This window comes from Heloderma suspectum, chromosome 2 (assembly GCF_057233095.1).
Source record: "Heloderma suspectum isolate Gila_16-S chromosome 2, 16-S_ref, whole genome shotgun sequence".
Lineage (NCBI taxonomy): Eukaryota > Metazoa > Chordata > Lepidosauria > Squamata > Helodermatidae > Heloderma > Heloderma suspectum.
Window position 1 is genome coordinate 143,790,935 of NC_139459.1, and position 21,300 is coordinate 143,812,234.

General features: G+C 46.9%; 1 protein-coding gene across 2 annotated transcripts in view; it reads left to right on the forward strand.

The window, feature by feature from the left end:
- Positions 1–21,300, forward strand: part of CD4 (CD4 molecule) — a 60,907-nt gene that overhangs the window by 31,350 nt on the left and 8,257 nt on the right. For both annotated transcript variants that reach the window (XR_014787888.1, XM_084835185.1), the window contains exons 2-5: positions 13,653–13,756; positions 16,539–16,718; positions 16,816–16,956; positions 17,088–17,348. Coding sequence is in view for 1 of the 2 variants with exons in the window: in XM_084835185.1 (XP_084691311.1) it covers positions 13,714–13,756; positions 16,539–16,718; positions 16,816–16,956; positions 17,088–17,348 (625 nt within the window). In the remaining variant the exon portion in view is untranslated. The remainder of the gene's footprint in view (positions 1–13,652; positions 13,757–16,538; positions 16,719–16,815; positions 16,957–17,087; positions 17,349–21,300) is intronic.

Here is a 21,300-nt window from a genome sequence, read left to right on the forward strand (position 1 = left end):
ACTTCTGTTTTTAAAGAGCACTTTCCTTTTTTTTTAGTTTTAGAGTGGGGAAATGGAGTATTGTTTCTGAAAGCAAAAGAAAATGTATTTCCTACTTGTGCAATGCAGTATTTCTGCTATATCATATCGCCACCTAGAGGATATGTAGTGGAAAAGCAGGAAAGGAAAAGCTCTTTGTGTAGAGCTCAGATCTCAATTCTGTGACAAAACTGAAAGTAGATACAGTGGATTAACTGCCTCATGTACAAACGCTCTTAGACTGGGAAAAGAACATGGGGAAAGGATTAACACCCCCGCCCCATGCTGATTCTCTGATATAAACTGAAGTTCCCTGCAGCTGCTTTTAGGTAAAAATAAAAATGTCAGGGGATCTGATTATGCATCTTCCAGGTGTCCTCTGTTTTGGCCCTAAAATCACTGGGCTTTAAGTTTCAGATTAACGTTGCTGAAATAGCAAGTAGCTTGTTTTCATCTTGTCCTGGAGGGGTGTGTGGGGAAAGGGAAATCCACAGAAAGACCTGGGCTTTGTAAGAAGAGCCTCTTTTGTCATCTCTCAGCAGGCGTCTGAACAAAACCTCAGCCACAAACAAGAGCAAGAGCAGAGCAAGAAAACCACAAGAGCAAGGGGAGGGCCGAGAGAAACAGAGGAAGGGATGTGTGCATGCGCGCGCATACAACAAAAGGCCTAGTTTATATAACCCCACAACACAAAGAAGCAGTGAATCCTGCACGGTATTTCTCCACAAAATACAAAGGAAGTTACATACCTGTGGCTTTATAGGCCATGCTTTGCCTTCTCTGCTCAGAGGAGGAGCACAACTTGTTGTCCCCTCTATCAATTATTTAAGCAGGCCTGTAGACATTGCTTTTCTCAATTCAAGGCATTATTGTGAAATGGGCACTGAAGGCAGCATCACCTATCATCTCTTACTTGTAAAACACCAGAGAAGTGTTATTACTGGGTGGTATATATGTATTTAAAATTAGGGCTGTGCACCGCTTCGGTCCAAAGCCCAAATAACAAGCTAAAATGGGCTGATTTGGAGGTGCCTTGTCTTGCTACAAGATCAGAACAGCACTGAGGTGCCCTGAACCAAAGCGGGTCACCTACAAGGTGCCTCAGTCTGCCTTGTATATTCAGAGCTCTTCTTATGCCTTCTGAGCAGCCCAGACAGGCTGTCTCCAAAATGTATCAACTTGTGAAAGAGAAGGTGGAGGAGGAGGGAGGGGGGAAGAGAAGAGGAGGCAGAGGCGCCAAATGTATTAATTTGAGAGAGATCCAGCCACAGGGAGGGGCAGAAGATGAGGAGGGAGGGGAATGGAGGGATGGGAGAGGAGGGAGGGGAATGGAGGGAGGGAGCTTTGCTATGAGTCAGCCACCATTTGCTTATTGTGAGAGAGGTGGTGTTACTGGACAGGAGAGGACTAGAAGCTAGAGCGGTGGTCTCCAAAGTGGGGGGCACACACTCCGGGGGGGGGCACAAGACGCTCCATTGGGGTGTGTGAGCCACCTGATAATTAAGCAGCCTCCTGCTGCCCTGACGAGCTGCCATTGTGTGTAATGATGGTGGTTCTGGCAGCAGTGGCAGTAGCAGGATGGGACGGGAGCCAAGAGGGAAGCTCCATGGCATTTCTCTGTCGGCTCCAGTCCTACCCTGCCCCTGCTGTGGCCACTGAGAGCAACTCTACCAGTCTGTGCCAGGCATGGCAGCGGAAGCCTTAACCCATCCCACTCTTCTTTGGCAGAATGAAGCCGAGAAGAAAGCGCATGCTATGACAGCTACATTAGTGTCTCCCCACTCTTCTGTAACAGGTTTACCATTCATTCTTGTTTGTTCATTTAAAAATCCCGAAAATTTCAATGTAGTTGCTTATCTCCCCCCCACACACACACATCTTTTCAATTCTCTTTCAACCATTAGTTTGCCCCTACTTTGATTCTGTCTAGATTTTTTTATAAATATAAATATATATGTATATGTATGTGTGTATATAGTACTTTCGTTTCCTTTTTCTTGGCTCCCCTCCACCTCCCCTTTTCAATTAATGTATTCCTTCCCTTCCTATTTTTTATCTCTTCTCCCCCCCCCAATTTAAAACCCCCTTCTCTTGTGTTAGGATTATAGTTAGTTGTCCCCCCACCCTTTGCTTGTAGTTTAGTGTTTGCTTTTCTTTTGCTCATGCGTGTGTGTGCGTGCGTGCGCTTGTGCTGTGTGGACAAGCAAACAGTGTGTGTCAAAGGAGTACACACAGTCCATATTTCCAAAAACAGTGGGCAAAGGACTACACACATTAATTTATTTAAATAATATAATACTACACTGTGTGTTGCAAAGCAAGCAAGCCCAACATGAGGCATCTTTGGAGTCTTGAGAGGGGCAGAGGTGGGTGAGGTGCTGCAGTGCCCTCCTGGCAGGGTCGCTTCCTGCCTCTCTCAGTCCAGCAGACAACTGTCATTGCTCTTCATTCAAGTCAGTGTGCCCACCTGGCAGAGTTGCTGTCTTCGTTTGCTTCCTGCCTACCAGCCAATGTTTTCCCAGGCAATTCAGCCAAAGAGACCCTGAGGTTATTGCCTGTGAATAGGAAAGTAGTACTAGAGGAAAGGGGTTTGCACTTCAAAGAAACCTACAGCAGAGTTAAGGGATAGTGACTTCCTCACCGCTTCAACACCTAACTTGATTATCCCTTTATGAACTTTGGTTTGAGTTTCTGAGAAGAGCACATTTTACCTGCACCTTGCACAAAAGCTACCAGGACAAACTGCCTGAGATTTGGCAGATGGGATGCCCTTCAGGGGGGCTGTGCATTCCCCAACTTTCATGTACTTCTGTGCAAGCAGTGAAAAGTTATAGGTCTGCTTTGAGAGATTTCCTTCAAAAAAATCAAATTTCACCTGCACCTAGTACAAAAACTACTGGGTCAAATTGCCTGACATTTGGCAGGTGGATGCCGCTCCAGGGGAGCTGAGCGTTCCCCAAATTTCATGTATGTATCATGAAGAATGAAAAGGTTATGGCTGTTTGTGTTTTCCCATGCAAGTCAATGGGAAAATGCCAAAAACGAGTGATTCGGATGTCCGAATCTTGCTTTGGATTTGGATCCAAGTTGAAGCAGATGGGGTCCAAATCAGTCCAAAGCGAAGTGGGGCCACTTTGAAAGGTCCGAAGCGGCATCCAAAGCAAAGTGGGTGGTCCGTGCATAGCCCTATTTAAAATAAATAAAAATATAAAGATGTCTTCCACTGAGGCTCAGAGACCACAGAATTTTACAGGGGGTCCTGTATTGGCCCAAGAGCGTAGCCAAGTCATTTGTAGTGTTAGAGGGGCCTAGAAACCCATAATGCTTGCTTAAGTTCATTATTGGCGCAATTCCCATGCTAGTAAGCCTCTGAGCATGTGCAGATGAGCCAAAGGCCGATAACAGCCTTCTCAGTGCGTCCCTTACTAATGAGTAGAAAGCCGTATCGAGCGTTCTGCCTGGGGAGCGAGGTCCATTCACAGGGGGCTGTGCTTGAGACCCAAACACTCCTAGCCTGGATGCTGGGGGCGCGTGCTGGTGTTGTGCCGCCTCACTGCTGACATGTATGTCATAAAACCCATTGGACCCAGTGGCTTGGGGTTCAGAGAAGCGGTCTGATCCAACCATTGGGTATGCCTGTGTGCTGCAAGTTACCCAATAAAGTCTCCTTGTAAGTAAACCTTTGAGTCTGATTTATCACTGTCTTGGCACCTCTAACCTAAGAGTTCAACACCCACTGCAGGGGTGACACAGGTCTAGACAATGATGTCTTCCATTTGTAATCCTTCCATATTTTCCCACAGTTTCATCCATCTTTTCTTTCTTTCCACAAGGAGGGAAAGATAGTATAGCTGCGCAACGGCTTTTGATTTGTAGCACTGGGAGCCTTCCATCTGGAGCACCCTTTGATGCCAACTCTGCTCTTCCAACCAGAGCCTGTGCTCAAGAGACTGTTGTCCTTATCTTGTGTGCCTTTGCCAGCATTTAGTGTTACTTTTCTCGCTAGAGTTTGGGTTCCATTTTGGAGGGAGATATGAATAATGTTCAGAGCTCAGCAGTGTCTACTCAGCCTACCCAGGCTTATTCTCCTCCTGGAACTCAAGCTGTGTCTCTTGAGAGAGAGGCACCCAAAGACATGCATCCCTTCCATCTCAAAACTTCTTTGGCCTGGACATTGTTAGGTGGGATTATCACACACAAACACATATTAAAAGCTTGATGTTAAAAACAACAACCCTAAAACAGAATACCAATAAAAACTGTGGCTGGTCAATCAAGGAAGGCTTTCTTGAAATAAATATGTTTTCAGCAGGCACCAAAAACAACACAATGTTGGTGCCTGCCTGAGCTCCAGAGGCAGGGAGTTCCACAGAAAGGGAGTCACCCCGCTGAAGGCTCTTCTCTGGGTGGACTCCAGTTGGGCCACAGGCTCATGCATAACCACCAGGAGTGTGCCCTCTGATGGCCATCTGTCAGGGATGCTCTGACTTAGATTCCTGCACTGAGCAGGGGGTTGGACTCGGCGGTCTTATATCTCCCTTCCAGCCCTACTATTCTATGACTATGACCTCAGTGACTGGGCAGGTTGATAAGGGAGAAGATGCTGTCTCAGGTATCCTGGTCCCAAGTTGTTTAGGGCTTTATACACTAGTAGCAAAACCTTAAACCTGCTTGGTAGCAAATAGGCAGCCAGTGCAGTTCCCTCAGCAAAGGAGCTGTATGCAGAAAAGGGGCAGCCCCTGACGACAGCCGAGCTGCTGCATGCTGCACTAGCTCCAGCTTCTAGACCAGTCTTAAGGGCAGCCTCACATAGGGTGCATTGCAGTAAACCAGTCTTGAGGTTACTAGCACCTGGACTACTGTGGCCAAGCTATCCCTGTCCAAGAGAAGCTGTAGCTGGCAAACCAGCTGAAGCTAGTAAAAGGCACTCTAAGCTGCCATGGCCACTTGAGACTTGACTCCAATGACAATGGTGGATCTAGGAGTACCCCCAGACTACGGACCTGATCTTTCAGAGGGAGTCAACCCCATCCAGAACAGGCAAGGAGCCTATCTCCCGGACCCGGGAACCACTCACCCACAGGGCTTCCATCTTGCCAGGTTTCAGCTTCAGTTTATTGGCCCTCATCCAGCCCATCACTGAGTCTAGGACTGATCCAGGACCTGCACAGCCTCACCTGATTCAGATGTCCAGGGAGGGAGAGCTGTGTGCCATCAGCATACTGATGGCACTTGGCTCCAAATCCCCTGACTGCTCCCAGTGGCTTCATATGGATGTTGAACAACACTGGGGACAAGATGGTTCCCTGTGGAACCCTGTAGCTCAATTGCCAAGGGCTGAGGAATTGTCACCCCACAGATAAGACCAGAACCACTGTAACACAGTGCCTCTAATGCCCAGCCAGTGGAGTCGATCCAGGGGGATACCATGGTTGATGGCATCAAAATCTGATGAAGGATTGAGCAGAATTAACAGTCACACTTCCCCCTGTCCCTCTCCAGGTAAAGGTCATCCATCAGGGCAACCAAGGCTGAGTCAGTTCTGTAACAATGTTGAAACCCAGACTGGAATGGGTCTAGAAAATCATCCTCCAAGAGTGCTTGCAGTTGCTCTGCCATGACCCTCTCAAGTACCTTCTCTAAGAAAGGGGTATTTGCAACTGGGTAGTAGTTGCCAAATACTATTGGGTCCAGAGTGGGTTTCTTTAGGAGGGCTCACACTACTGACTCATTAAGGACAGCTGGAACTAGCCCTCCACGCAAGGATGCATTTACCGCTCCCTGGACCCACACGGCTATACCCCCTTAGCTAGGTTTTATTAGCCAGGAAAAGCAAGGATCAAGAGGGCATGTGTTTGGTCACATTGCTGCAAGCACTTTGCGCCATCAGGCCGCTACAACTGAAACTGATCCCACAAAATCAGGCAGATGGTGGCATCAGACATCTTGACTGGAGCTGCACTAACAACAGCATCAAGTTAGTTGTGGAGACAAGCATTTTTGTCAAAGTGTGATGCAAAACAGTCACAGCGGGACCAGGGATCCATTCACTGCGGACAGTGTTAACAACCCCCAGACCACTGGGCGGCTACTTGAGGATGTAATCAAGGCAGCAAAGTATGTCTTCTTTGCTGCCTACATTGCTGTTCAGGAGGCATGATTATGTGCTCTAGAGTGTGCTTGGTCATTTTCACTTTGAATCTTATGCCCTTTGCACTCTAGCCAACATCCAGCCTATTTCATTGACCACAGATCCCCAGTATATGAAGGAGCAAAGCAGGCTCTACAGTGCCGGAGAGGGTCCTCAGGTGCAATCAAATCGATGGCCCTCTGCATCTCACTGTTCCACAGTGAGGCTAGGGCTTTGGCTGGATCACCAGCTCTCTCCCTTAGAAAATGCCAAAGAGCATTCAGAAATCCATTCAATTCCATCAGTCCCCTGGGCCAGACCATCCAAATGGGTTCCCCACCGCTGCAGGACGGAAGTAACACCATGAGTTCAAATCTCACCAGAAAATGGTCTGACCATGACAAATGGGGTTAGTTGGACCGCCCCACACACATACACACCTAATTTGCAGACTGCTCATCTCACAGGTCAGAGCAAGTCAAGGGTATGCCTTGCTTCATGTGTTGGGCCAATTACGAACTGAGACAGCCCCATGGTTGTCATGGAGGACGTGAAGTCCCAAGCCAGAATTCCAGAGACAGCCTCAGCATGGAAATTAAAGTCACCCAGAACCACTGTCCTGGGTTCCTCCAACAATACACTGGAGACCACCTCTGCCAGCTTGGTCAGGGAGGCTGCTGGGCAGCAGAGTGGGCGGTACACCAGCAGTATCCCCAATCTCTCTGTGGCCCAACACCACGTGCAAACCCTCAAAGCCCACTCCAAGATAGAATGGTTTCCTGGTGAGAGAAATTGAAGTTTGTAAACCATGGTGACTCCCCACCCCTTGCCCTTCAGACTGTGCTGGTGCTGTACCAAATACCCAGATGGGTAGAGCTGAGTCAGAGCAGCCCCACCCAGCTCATGCACCCAAGTCTCGGTAATACACACCAAAGCAGCCCTCTCATCCATGATTAAATTGTGAATGAGGTGATCTTATTGCAGAGCAACCTGGCAAGACAGGAGGGCTCAGTGGACGAGCTACCAGGTACAGGAGAGCTGGGGAAGGAGAGGTTGAAAAGAAACAGTGTATAAATATCTGTAACACATTCTTCTCTGATGTCTTGACCCCCTCCTCCTGCCATATCTCCTTCTGCCCCAAGGCACTGGAATAGAGGTTCCACCTCCATGGGTCCCCAAATCAGAGTTTTCCAAGCACATCCTTACTACACCAAAACTTCACACACACTCTCAGTACCCACTCACAACTCAAACATGCCCTCAAACACTCACAGCCTCACATACTCCATTCATCCAGCCAATCACACACAACCAACCCAGTACAATCGCAAATTATAGCTTGTGCTTACAACCAGCCATTGGTCACATATATGACATCAGGCCTGCCAACCCGCCAAGCAGCACAGAGAACAACCAAGGCACATACCTCCTAGCCATTCAGACCTATTTCCACTAGTTCATGCTCACTCCATCTTTCACCTGGAGTGTTGCAGACACTTCTTCCCCCTGGTTCTTACCCAGAGGGAACCCCACTTCTAGCCACCACAGGCTCCCACCCTGGGCAGAAGAAGCAGTTCTAGCACACAAAGTCCTTAACCCCTGTCTCTAAGCCAGAGCAGATAACAGCTCATAAACCCCGAGGGCAGGACCCAGATACAACTCTATCATCAGGTGATCCCTACTCTCACCCAGGAACACCTGCCACACACACAACAGGTATTAAACTAAACAAACAATAAACAGACAGAGAAACAAAAGAGAGAACGAGAAAAGGTGGGGAGGAGAAGAAGAATAGCGCCCTCACCTCATGGCATCCTGAAGGGGTGAACCACAGGGGTGTGCCCCCTTCGGGGGATATCTCTACCAGTACAACCTGCCAATGGTGGCCCATAGTGGGGCTGCTTATATCTCTAAGGGGCCTGAAGGTTTCAAATGGCTCAGACATAGGCTTTCTTCACATGGAGCTTTTATCCTGCAATAGAGATGGCTCCTTCAAGGAAGTTTGCAGGCTCTTTACATGACACCGTGACCCTCCAGGGCATCTCCTGCACTAAATGACCTTTGTTCTGTTTTTAAATAGATCGCAGATAATGAGCGATCAAATTACCCCATTGTGTTCTGCTTCAGTTTCCTTCTTCCTGCCAAGGAAGGGTGGACACAAGGGGGGATGTTGGCTAAACATGTCCTCTCAGAAGTAACTCATTCTCCTCCATTGCACTCTATTGAGCACATGAGCAAGGAGAGGGGCCGGGAACAAGCCTCCGCTTGTTCGCTGCCCTGCACATACGCAGTTGATGACAGTCAGTTCTACTCATGAGACTCAGCCCACCCAACCCCGAACTAATGCGATTTCAGGTGCTGTTTGCCCTGTGAAAGAGGAGTGTGTTCTGCTTAGTTTTTAATATGTACACCACTTTACTGGTTATGTTTGCCCTGAGAGGAGCTAACCTGATTTCATGAAAATCTAGATTTAAACGGAATCGCCTCAGAAAGCATCTCTGTGTAGATGGGGCCCAGCCCAGGTCCCTTTTTCTTTTTTCCTGGTAGCTGGGCATGCTGCAGAAGAAAGCACTGGCCAGCTGCCACATGCCATCTTCATTTCTTAAGAATGTCTATGAGCCCCACATGTGGCCCAGAAACATTCATGGGACAAGAAGATAGCAGCAACTGCAGGTTCTCACTTTGCTTTGAAGCAATACACACACATATATAAACATATATATAAAGGGAGGGGCTGGGCACCTCAGTGAGTACCAAGGAAGGTGTCCAGGGGCACATTGGTGTCTATGGGCACCATGTTGCCTACCCCTAGAGTACTAGGCTAGATGGACAAATAGGCTGATCTGGTATGAAGCAGCTTCCTATGTTTGTTGCAAAGAGATTTCCATCTCCTCTTACATCAGTGATTGGCTTCTAGTGGTCCCATTCAGACATCCTACAAGGTTTCCGATCCATGCTCTTGCTTCCCAACTCTCATCAATGAGTCCCAAGTTTCATCAATGCTCCACACAATAGCTCCAGTTTATCAGAGCCATTTTGGATTCATCTGTCTCTTGGGCATTCTTGTTTTGAGACTGAGTGCAGACCATAATATTTTGGTGTTGATGTTTTACACAGTTCCTTCTCAGTGAGTCTCTCAGATCCAGTGCCTCTTGGGTTTGATGGCTTCTACTATCTTTGTCATCACGCAGCAGCCCCAGTTAATTGTATGGTATCTACTGCTCTTGTTCCTCTCTCAGTTCTGACACCACCAAGATCACCAGCACCAATACTTACCATCCTTTGCTTTCTGAAATAGTAGACCATTGTTCAAAACTTGCTCTGGGGAGTTCCATTTATGTCAGATATCTCTCTACGGAGCTTGTGGGGGGGGGCACATTGCTGAAGTCAATGATGAATGGACCACATTGGAGAGAATGGCTCATATCAATTCCCTTGAACTAGCAGCAGTCTACAGAGCGATTACCTCCAGTTTTACCTCTTATTCAGGGACAGGCCATACAACCAACTGTGGGTGAATACAGGCAACCAACTTACCACATAGATGAGGTGGGGAAGGTGGCCTGCTCCTTAAATGTGTGCTAAAGTGTGGCGAATTGTTTCAATATGGGCAACCTGTTTCTGGCTATTTCTGTGGTTGTTGTAGCTTCATCCCTGGTTATTGACCTCTGTTGTTCTGGAGTGAACACCTATCTCTCCCAGCATTGTTGCAGTGATTTGTCACTACTTCGTAGTTGTTGTTTTTCAGGGCGGTATTGTGGGGGGGTTTGCCAGGGCCCAGTGATGCCATGTCAGCTAGCCAGTAGCAGGAGCTGCTAGCCATTCCTCCTTGCAGCAGGCAGCAGCCTAAGAGCATAAAAGCAGCTGGACTGAGCAACTGACTGCCTCCTGGAGCCAATCTACATGGCCAACTTAATGTGGAGGGAGAGACGTTGATGTTGTCGCCAATCCGCAGCCACCTCGCAGCTTCCCTCTAGAAAAGGCGCCCTCCCCGCCTTCTTCTTTTTTTGACACAGGCTTCTTCCCCAAGCATTTACCCATTGAGAATCTGTAGCATCTTTTTCCTATTGAGAAAATCAGAGCCGCACTGCTTCAAGCCTTCGGAATAGCGTATTTCCTCTTTTTCTGATTGAGAAAATCAGAGCTGTGCTGTTTCAAAGCCTTCACACCAGTGCACTAGCTATCTAGCCTCTTTTTTCCTGTTTGCAATAGGGCAGTTTCATTCACAGAGGGGAAGAAGAGAGGGCAGCCAGTATCAGGAGCCTGCAGCAGCGGCATTTTGCAGTAGTGTTGCTGTGATACACTGAAAACTAAAGAATACACAGAGGGAAAGGAGAGGGGGCGGCCAGCAACAGGCGCATAGACAGGTTGGGGAACAAGCCTCTCTCATTCGCTGAGCAGCATCTCTGCGGTTGATGACATTCACTTCAACTGGTGGGACTCCACCCAACCCCAAAGTAAGATGGTTTAAAGTGCTCTTATGTGACTTGTGAAAGCAGGTTTTTAGGTGGTATATACTCCGCTTTTCTTGCTTCGTGTGCTGCGGACAGACCAAAGCTGATTTCATGATAATCCGGGTAAAAGCTGAAAATGCTTCTGCATGCGTTTCCATGTAGATCTGGCCCTGTTCAGTGCAACTAGATAATTTTAATACCTGGAGTTCATGGTCTTACCAAGGGAGGGGGCTTTAATTGGCCATGAGTATTATTTAGCTGTGAAGCACACAACTAACATTTCTCTCCCTACCCATCATTCCCTGCCTTTCTATGCTTCACAACTGCTTCAATATTCCTGATACAGAGCAAAATAACAACAACCAGTTTGCTAACCCTGATTTAAAAAAAAAACACCTCTGAGCTTGTGAAGTTTTGCATTTCAAGCTGACTTAAATCATAGCACCATCATAACTGTCTACATGAATAAAAGCAAATTTACTTCTGTGGTCCTAATGCAAAACAGATTTACCTGGGAGTTAGCATGATTTTGTTACAGAAAAGGTAATATATATTTAAAGTAAAAATAGTAAAATGTGCATCTGAAACCACGTGCGTGCCTGCCTGGCTGCCCCCTAACATAACATGTTCCTCTTAAGAAAGAAAGGATGCTGTGGTGACCAGCATCAGCCCTGATAGTGCCCATGCCAGCCCAGGTGCTGATGGGAGGCCTGTTAACTAATGTCCCAATCACCTGTCATTCCCTGGGTGGTCCTTTGGAGCCCCTGGGCTGAAGGACCCTGGACTGTGGTCCTAAAGTCTAGCCCTAACTGCACCACCGCTCCTGGCCCATGAGTAGGGTTGTTATCACATACTGAAAGAGTTTAGAAGCTCCTGGGTTGCCTTGCCTAAATAAAATGAGTTCTTTCTTTTCTACCTCTCAACTTTTATGTTTTGCTACTCCCACCAACCCGCCCAGTCTCTTAACTTCTTTTAATGGTTTGTGTGGGAAGACATGATCCAACAAATCACCCAAATAGTTTAATACTGCTTACTTACAATACAATCCTCAGTATGTTCTCTACTCAAAAGGAAGTCCCATGGTGTTCAATGAGACTTACTCCCTGTTAAGTGTGCATATGATTGAAGTCTTAATCATGTACAGTAAATAATTAGCAAATAAATCACTTGCAAAAATGAAATCTTTGCCAGACATCTCTTGTTAAGACTGGAGGGGAGGGGATGAGAAGCAGACACATTTTTGTTTTCTTTGAAAAGAGTCCCCCCCTCCAGAAAGCTCGGAAGACTAACAACAGAGTATTCAAAAATATATTTTATTAAATGTTTGGGCCTCTGCCCTCATCAGTAGCTGTGCTGTTTTAACTGCACAGCTACTGATGAAGGCAGAAGCTGAAATGTTTAGCTTAAAATATATATTTTTTGAATGTTGCTAGTCTTTCTATTTTTCTTATACATTTTACCTTAAGAGAGCCAGTGTAGTGTAGTGGTGAGAGTGACAGACTGGGAGCCGGGAGATCTGGGTTCTAGTCCCCACTTGGCCATGGAAGCTCACTGGGTGACTTTGGGCCAGTCACAGACTCTCAGCCCAACCTACCTCACAGGGTTGTTGTTGTGAGGATACAACAGTGAGGAGGAGGATAATGTAAGCCGCCTTGAGTTCCTTGCGAGAGGGAGAAAGGCGGGGTATAAATGCAATAAATAAATAAATAAATAAAATAAGACAGACTGCATCCACGGTAGGTCCGGAGCCTCCTTGTTGTTTTGCCGCTTCACGCCAACCCCGCCCCCCCTTCTCTTAATGCAGCAATACTAGAATTTTTGCTAGTAGTAACAAAATGCAATTGGGGTGTGGGCAAAGTGGAACACCCCCTCACTCTCAAAACTCCAACACAAACAAAACAAATATAACATCCCTGTATATATTAAATGCAGTATGCCAGGAAGAATGCTAGACTGAACTCTTTTCCTTGGCATGCTAGTTTTCTCTGTGCAGGAATAAGTTTAGATGGGAAACCATTTAAGTTGTGCAATCCAGGGAAAGTGCTGCGTCGCAGGGCTCTGGCAGTCAATCCTACACGTGTCTACCTGGGAGTAAAGAAAGTGTACATAGGATTGCAGCCTTATACTGCAAGTGTATATATGTCTACATATAAGTCCCAGTGAGTTCAGTGGGGCTTACTCCCAGGTAAGTGGGTTGAGAGTATCATTTACTTGGGAGTAAGCCCCATTGAACTCAGTAAGACTTACTTTTGACTAAACTTGTAAGGGATTGCACTGTTACTTTTTGAGAAGGTGTGCAGCCTGACCCTCTGCATGTTTACTCAGAGGTAAGCTCTACTGAATTGTGAGCATAGGACAGCAGGTTTAAAATGCCCACTCCATTCAACTCCACTGACCTCGCTCACCTTTCAGCCAGTTCGATACATATTTAGTCAGTTTGTGTCTCTAGTTTGAAATCAGATTGATAGGAGATATAAAAAGTTGTATAGATTGTTTGCTGTTGGGATATTTTTGCTTTTTGTATGGAATCTAGCTTGAAATCAAATTGATAAATACACATTTTGTGTGGTTTGCTTGCTGTTGGTGTGTTTTCCCTTTAACTGTGTGTGTGGAGGGAGATTTAATTTATTCTGGTTATCTAGTTTGATCTGTATGTTTTCTGCTTATATATGTTACATTTTTCTGAAGTTTGTATAGTTTCTCTTTGACAAAAGGGGTATGTCACATTGTCTGGGACCAGGACCAACAGCCTCTTTTCCCCAGGATTTTAGGCTGGTGTAGAAATCCCCAAAGTCATGTCATGCATTTCATCTACTAGACATTATTGGGAGTGGGGGTAAACAGCCACATATGTGACAGCTACATATGTACCATTATGACTATTTTATAGAGAGAACCAGGGTACCAAATGATTAACTGCTCCCAAGGGAAATTATAACTTAGTGTGTGTGCCCCACCTCGCCACCCCCATATATTGTCTGATATAAGACATACTGGGAGTAAATCACTGCTGACTCTATTGATATAAGATTTTAACCGTTCCCTACTAGGATCTCTTGGACAGAATTCCTGCTCTTCAGTTCCTGGAGGGGAAAGGGCACACCAGTGGACATGGCCCTGAACAGCATTCTTGTTCTCTTTGCCCTTCACCTGGGTGAGTTTTCCTCAAGAGGCATGCATGGCACAATGGCAGAGTTGCCAACATGGATGTTCTTGTTTTGTTTTGTGGTGTAGTGCTAAATGTTGAAGTCCAGGACCTGCTTATAATGGCAGCCTCCATAGCTATACCCCAAGAAGAGTCCAAAATGTTCACTGGGCCAGTCATTGCCTGAGCCTAGCCTACGTGGCGTATGTCAGGCCAGACCTGTCCCCCGCCCCCACCCCAAACTTACCACACTGGCGAATGTCACTCTGCCGGATGATGTCATTGCTCCTGCTGTGAAAGAAGGACCAGAGTTGTGCTCCCCCACGTTCTTGCTCCACTACACTACTGATTTTGACTGCAAATGTCATAAAAGTTGAAGAGTTCCTCAGGCTGCTCATATGATCTCCTGTTTTCTGACTTTAGCCAAACAATTTTCATGCTGTTCAAAACTAGCAGGCTTGTTATACAGAAAAGATGCCTTGGTGGTACTTAGCAATCTACCAGAATAAGTGCTTGGATGCTCCAGTAATGGCCAATATGAACAGCAGAGGCAGAAACAGCAAAGAAATTATCTGCAAGTGGTTAAAGCAGGGGCAGGCAGTCCTTGGCCCCAGGCTTACTCTTATGTCTCCCTTGGCCTGATTTGAAAAGCCCTCTGCAGGCAAACAGTTCAGACTGCTGTGGCGGGCCGGGGGTGGGGGTGGGGGAGAAGAGTTAGTCCTGCCTGTGTATTTGCTTTGGCCCTGCTCACTGCTGGCTTTGGCCCTGCCTTGTGGCCCCCGACAGATTGCCCCTGAGGAACTGTGGGCCCTCAACAGAAAAAGTCCCACCCCTGCCTCTGAGTGGGCACTTTGGGGTCTTCCTTGGTGCCCTGGTAAAGTCAGGGGGAGATAGCAGGGGGAGAACCATGCTGGAAGGAAGCCAGGCAGGAGGAAAAGCCTAGCAGAGCAGGCAGCATTTGGGAAGAAGGGATGCTCCAAAGAGATCAGTGTCAGTTGCTGTGGGAGGAAGCGCCTCCTCCTGGGGAAAAGAGGCTGTTGGTCCTGGTCCCAGACAGAAAGCCCCCCCCCCCCCTACTTTGGAAGCTTGACCAAGAAGGAGGTTCTGAAGGGAGACAGGATCAGACTTCCCAAAGTCCAGTACTAGAGGAGGAGGACAGCTAGAAGCTAGAAATTTGCAGAGGAGGAGTCCGGAGCCTTACATGCCATGTGGGAAGCGTGTTCCAAGATGCAACTCTAGCCCAGGAGGAGTCCATGGAGCCAGAAACTGAAGCCATGATCTGTGTAACATTGGAGTCCATTCTCTCTGTTTCGAGCCAATTCTCCTCCACTCTCACTTCTTTACTTGCCCCTAAATATATAAAAATGCATTTAGTCAGGAGAGAACCTACATGTCACACTCAGATTCACTTAGTGTCAGATTATAAAATAATGCTAGCAAAACTGAATCCACACACAGCCTCCCCTCAGTGACCCCGTGGCTCTGTGACCTGGGCTGTTTCTAGGCAAGGCTTTGACTATGCAATCGCATTGCCTCATTCACAGAATTTTACAGAATCCAGACATCGTTGTATTCCATTTGTAGCCCTCTCATGTTTTCCCACCACATCTTCCATCCTTTTTCTGTCCACAAAAAATCTGACAAGGAAAAAAGGGACTGAATAGCTGCACAATGCCTTTTGATTGTTAGCGCTAGGAGCCCTCTCTGTGGAAGCACCCCTGGTGACTTAATAAGCCTGCACAACTGCTGTCACTGGGCCATAAACAGGTGAGTTTGTAATACCCTTCTGCAGTTTGATCCTGAGTGTTTGAGGATGATCCTTCCATTAAGCCCCACGGATCAGAAGGGAACTATAGAGGCACCTGACATCAGGGCAAAACACTTGAGAAACCTGACACCAGTAATGGATTTAATGGCACTTGTTCTCGTGTCCTCAGTTGGAGGGAAGAGGGCTCTCTCAGCTTCAGATTCCGTGTGACAGCAGCAGACCCATTTGTTTACATGCCCGAACCACACAGCTGAGGAGAGCAGAAGCATTACCTCCCCACAACATTACTTCCCAAACGAGCTCACTTCCAGTCTTGGAGCTCAGCTTAGGAATAGAACAAACAAGGGCAGGCTAGCCTGTTTTCATACTGGCAGCACGTCTGGCATATAAAACCTGCTGCAATATTCTTCAGTTTAAAGCCAGGCATAAGAGGCTTCCATAACAGTTGTAAAAACTACGGATGTCGCTCTATAGACATCTCTCCTTATTTGTCCCTAGGGCTGATCAAATGGCTGCTCATCACTCCTCTGTATTAATTCAAAATTAATACATTTTCCAGTGGCAATAGGCTTTTATGGGAGCTTTTCTACACAAGGCTGTTAATCCGCTGTATCCACTTTAGGTTTCGTTGCAGAAATGAGATTCGAGCACTACACAAAGAGCATTTCTCTTCCTGTTTTCCACTACATAACCCTTAGGTGGCCCTGGGGTACAGTGGAATAGCACAATCACACAAGTGGAAAAAGCATTTTCTTTTGCTTTCACAAATAATACCACATTTCCCCTGCTCTAAAAAACTTTGTGGAAAGAGCTGTTTAAAAAGAAAAGCAAAACTGGAGGGTCACAATGTTGTCTAAAGAATCCATAAACAACTGTGAATCCAAAATGCATGCCTCATGTAGAAAAGCTCTAAGATTGTGAATGTTGGGCCTGGAAGTCTCCAGAATTCAATGCTTAAGGAGTTATTTGCATCCCATTGTTGATCTTTCTTTGCTCTTTTTTTTTTTTTTTTTTTGGATCCAGTGTATCTTCCAGGGGCAGTGCTTCCTGTTCTTGCAGTGTCAAACGTCAGTGTTGTTGCTGGCACACCTGTTGCCCTTCACTGTCAAGATGGCACTAGAAATAAGCAAGGTCAGACCAAAGTGGTCTGGAAATATGAAAAAACAATTATACTTCAATTCACATCTGGAAAAACTTACAAAGGTAAAACTGGTTCTATTTCTCATGTATCCAGCAGGGAAGGGGGACTTTTGCTCTTAATTAGAAGCTTTAACTCGTTGTATTTCCACTTTCTTCAAAGGCAACAGGTCTGCAACATACAGATTTGGAGATGCTGACAATGGGAATTTCTCTTTAGTGCTACCAGATGCAAAGGAGGGAGGTTACACCTGTGAAATGGAAGGAAAACCACCAATTATATTTGACCTCAAAGTGTGGAAAGGTGAATGATGGGGAAGGAAGAAAAGGGAAATCTCAAGTCTCTCTCCCTGTCCCATCAATTCCTTGGAAGAAGGACAGGGGAAAGCCTGGGATAAAAAGAACTCACCAGATCGGCCTTTTTTCCCTTCACAGTAACACAGTCTCCAAGTGGATACCTCCTGCAGGGCGAGACTTTACTATTGGAACTCCATTCCATCAACATGAGGCACATAAGCATTGAGTGGTTTGGCCCCCACAGAGCCAAAGTAACAGGCACGGAACCACGATGGAAGCTGAAAAGCAATAACCGGAAGCTGGAGATACAGAATCTTACAATTCAGGAGGACCACGGGACTTGGGAATGTCACGTCCTGCCTAATGGACCCCAAATCTCCTATGATGTCAAGGTGATAGGTAGGAGAAGTCACTGATTTTGGTTGCAAGAGTCCAGAACATGTCTGGGGCTGGCAAATCATGGGTCTACTCTGGAATAGTCATCACTCAATTTTTACAGGGCAGCCACACAATGTCATCATTAAACGTGCAATTCAAAGACAGAGTTCAGCAAGGCAGGGCTGGTTCTGCCATTAGGCAGAGTGGGGCAGTCACCTCAGCCTTTTCTTTTCTTTTCGCCTTCTTTTCTTTAGTTTGTCTTTCTTGCTGGCCGGGGTGGGGGGGGGGGGAGGATAGCAGAGGCAAGAGCTCAGGAGTTTCTTCTCCATTTGGCATAAAATAGTAGACCCCCACCCCATAGGCAATGGAACTCTTTGCTGGGTTACAACGTTTTATTTTTTGTGTTTTTCTTTTTTTGCCTTTTTAAATATGAGGGGATGACTTTTCCCACCTACATGGCTGTGTCCCACCCACTAGTGTGGATGGGCATGTTGAGATGTAAATACACAAAAAAACACGGCACCCTTATAGTAGGGAAAGTGAATTGGTTTTTCTCTTGCACCTTATAGCAGAAGAGCAATGGTTCAGAAGTGCTAGGTGCTTTCAGATGAGGCTTGTATTGTAACGTTCTTACTCCTTCATGGAATTGTATGGGGTGTCCAGACATCATCTTCCACTCATAACCCTCTTGTGTTTCCCCACTGCTTCTTCTCTCATTTTTTTTTTTTACCACAGAAAATCCATTCGGAAGGAAAAAATGGAATAGCTACATAATGCCTTCCGATTGATAGTGCTAGGAGCCCTCCATCTGGAAGCACCCTGCATTCGCCTCCCATGCTCTTTCAGGCCTATTTTGTGTCAGTGTTTTTGCAATATAACTCAGTTGCAGAACCTATCTTTCTACTGTTGGCAGATAAACACTTTTGTGGCTTTTCAGGGCTCCTGTGCCTTTAATTAAAGGTTCCTTGTTTACAGGTCTGGCCTTGTTTCTTGCTTACTGTAGATTGTGGCTGGGGGACTGGTGATGAGTAGCTGCTTAATTGCCCTTAAATAGCCTCTCTGAATTAGTCTGTCTGTTTCTGTTCCCACAGGTGGATGTTTTTTAATTACTTATTTCCTCTCATTATTTCTTAAGGAGCAATACTACTATTTCACTATAAAAGTGCAAAAAACAATAGCAAGCATGGAGGAAAGTTTTCAGACCTTCCCAAGGAACACAGCAGGCTGGGGGGCTTCTGACACTATAAGCCTTTATTAAGCAGACCATGCTAGTATGGGTGGATCGCACACATTTCAGGAGGTCCACATGAGCAGATTCTGAACAGAGCATACTAGCATGGATGAATTGCACACATGGGAAGTCCACACCCTGGTGCAGATAAGCAAAAATATTATATAGTTTGCAATTTCTTTCTGCGCCACAGCACTCAGCCAATCAGATACTAACATACTAGTGGGGGCTACTACAGTTGAATCACATACATACAGGGAACAAAACCTTCCAGCACAGTTTTCGTATCTTCTTACAATATTCCAGCTTTACAGCATCCCAGCACATCCTCTTTATCTGCTTACAATGCATTTCTACTTTTCCCACCAACGGCAACATTCAAAACACTCAGAGGAGGCCTATCTTTTCGGCCACAGCCAGAACAAAACTACAGTTTTTCCTTCTCACGAGCAAACCAGTAGTTAATCCTCTTCCTTACAGGAACAGAAAGGATATTTGGGCAACTTACAGAGCAATCCTGTACTCTAGTTACACCCAGGGAAGGGGGAATGTACTGGTACTACGGCAGTGAAACAGCCACCATATCCAATTCATGCTCAGTCCTGGGCGGTGGGCGGTGGGGAGGGGGAATACACAGCCAGAAAATACAAAAATTACATAAAGGTGACAGACGTTCTCTCAGCATCCCTGGAAACATCTCCAGTGCTCAGCAGTAAGGGACTTGTGCACCCTGAGAGGCCTGCCCCCTCACAGTCCTGGGAACCTGAATGAGAGGCCGGGCCACTGCCCAGCAGCCTATCAAGCTCCCTGCCCACCCTCCTCAGAATCCCCTCCTGACCTGAGGCCAGGTGAAGTTACATCATACTAGGGTGTGGGAATAGGATCCCTTTTTATCACTCCCTAGCAAGCAATAAACAACACATGTGGCAAAGTTGATCAGCATCTGAGGTGGAAGAGATCGTGAAGGGGAAAGACATGTGGAGTTGCCAGCCAGTCACTCTAGCAGGGCTCCTGTGCCTTGGGGTACTCCCAGATAAGATTTCTATAGTGGCATCACCCTGCTTCATTCACAGAATTTTACAAGAGATCCAGATGATGATGTTGTTCACTTATAACCCACCTATGTTTTTGCACTGCTCCTTCTTTTTTTCTTATCACAGAACATCTGTTAAGGAAGAAATGACACACAGAATAGCTGCTCAGTGACTTCTGATGGTTAGCACTAAGAGCCTTCCATCTGGAAGCACCCTTGGACAGTGTCCTGACAGGTAGCAAGGTAGTAGAAGCAATGAGCTTTTCTACAAGAGGCATTTACTGTGCACTCACGATTCCTTACTCCTTACAGTTGTTTACAGGCTCTTTAGATGACATTGTGACCCTCCAGTTTTGCTTCTGTTTTTTCACAGCACTTTCCCGGGACTTTTTAGAATGGGGAAAATGGAGTATTATTTCTGACAGCACTGTTTCTACTTGTGTATTTGTGCTATTCCACTATAGCACAGTTCCATCTAGAGGTTATGTAGTGGAAAAGCAGAAAAGGAAAAGCTCTTCATGTAGAACTCGGATCTCGGTTCTGCAACAAAACCAAAAGTAGATACACCAGTTAACAGCCTCATGTAGAAAAGCTCAGTGTCACTCACCTAAGAAACCTGCTCCCTCTGCTGCATAACTGCCATGGAGCCTGCACGGGTGCAGGGGCCTGCCCAGCAAGGAGGTTAACAGCCCTGTGTAGGAGCAGCCGGGAGGACTCTGGTCACTGCTGTTGACCATGGGCTGGGTCACGCTATTGCCTGCACAGAACAGGGTGCGGGATCGGGGACAGTGTCAAGGGTAGGTATGGTTGGGCACCTACCGAAGGCCCACACCACTGAAGGGGCCATTAGTAGGAGCCCCCTGGAGTCGCTCTTCCGCTTCACCATTGCAGCCTGCTTGTTCCCCTGCCCAGACAATGGTGCTGGTGAGAAGGAGAAGCAGGAGATGCCCCTGCCTGCTTGCTCACTGCCTGTCCAGTAAGCAAGTGCTGCCCACCACCAGCAAGTGGTGGCAATGGTGAGAAAAGTACAAGGAGCAATAGCAATGGTGGTGAGCAGGAAGCCTCACTGAGGGGTGGACCCACCGAGGGCGTCTTGCCCAGGGTCCTCAGAAACCTGAAACCGGCACTATGTGAGGTGGATCATGTATGTGTAGGAGAATGGCCTGCAGAGGGCAAGTGGAGATGGCGAGCACAAGCAGTCGTCGGCAGCCGGAGCTCATAGTCCCTGGCCCAGGATGCACGGCTAATGTTTTAATGCACAAACCCTGAGTGAAAAAGAAGAGGGAAGGGTGCCACCTAAGGGAGGGACTATGCCTTTTGTGTTATAGACATGCCTTCCTCCCTTTCAAGGCCACCAGAAGCCACTGCGTGTTGCACCAGCTCATCTTCCCTCATGGGAAGGCTTCCTCTGACTCCGACAACCACATTCCACAAAAGCAGTGAGTGCACTGGCAGCGGGATTGAGGATCACATGTTCCTAATGGCACAATTTTGCTGCATGAGAGCTGGGAAAAGGCGATATCTCTATCGCAGGAGCAGAACCTTAAAGACAGACATCTAAATCCTGCAGTAGCATCCTATAGAGCAGGCTGGGGTGGGGAACTGATTTCAGACCAAGGATTGCATTCAGTGTCAGAGAAGCTCTCAGGGGCTGCATGCCAGTGGCGGGCGGGGCCAAAGACAAAAGGGATGGGGGCAAAAATAGCAGC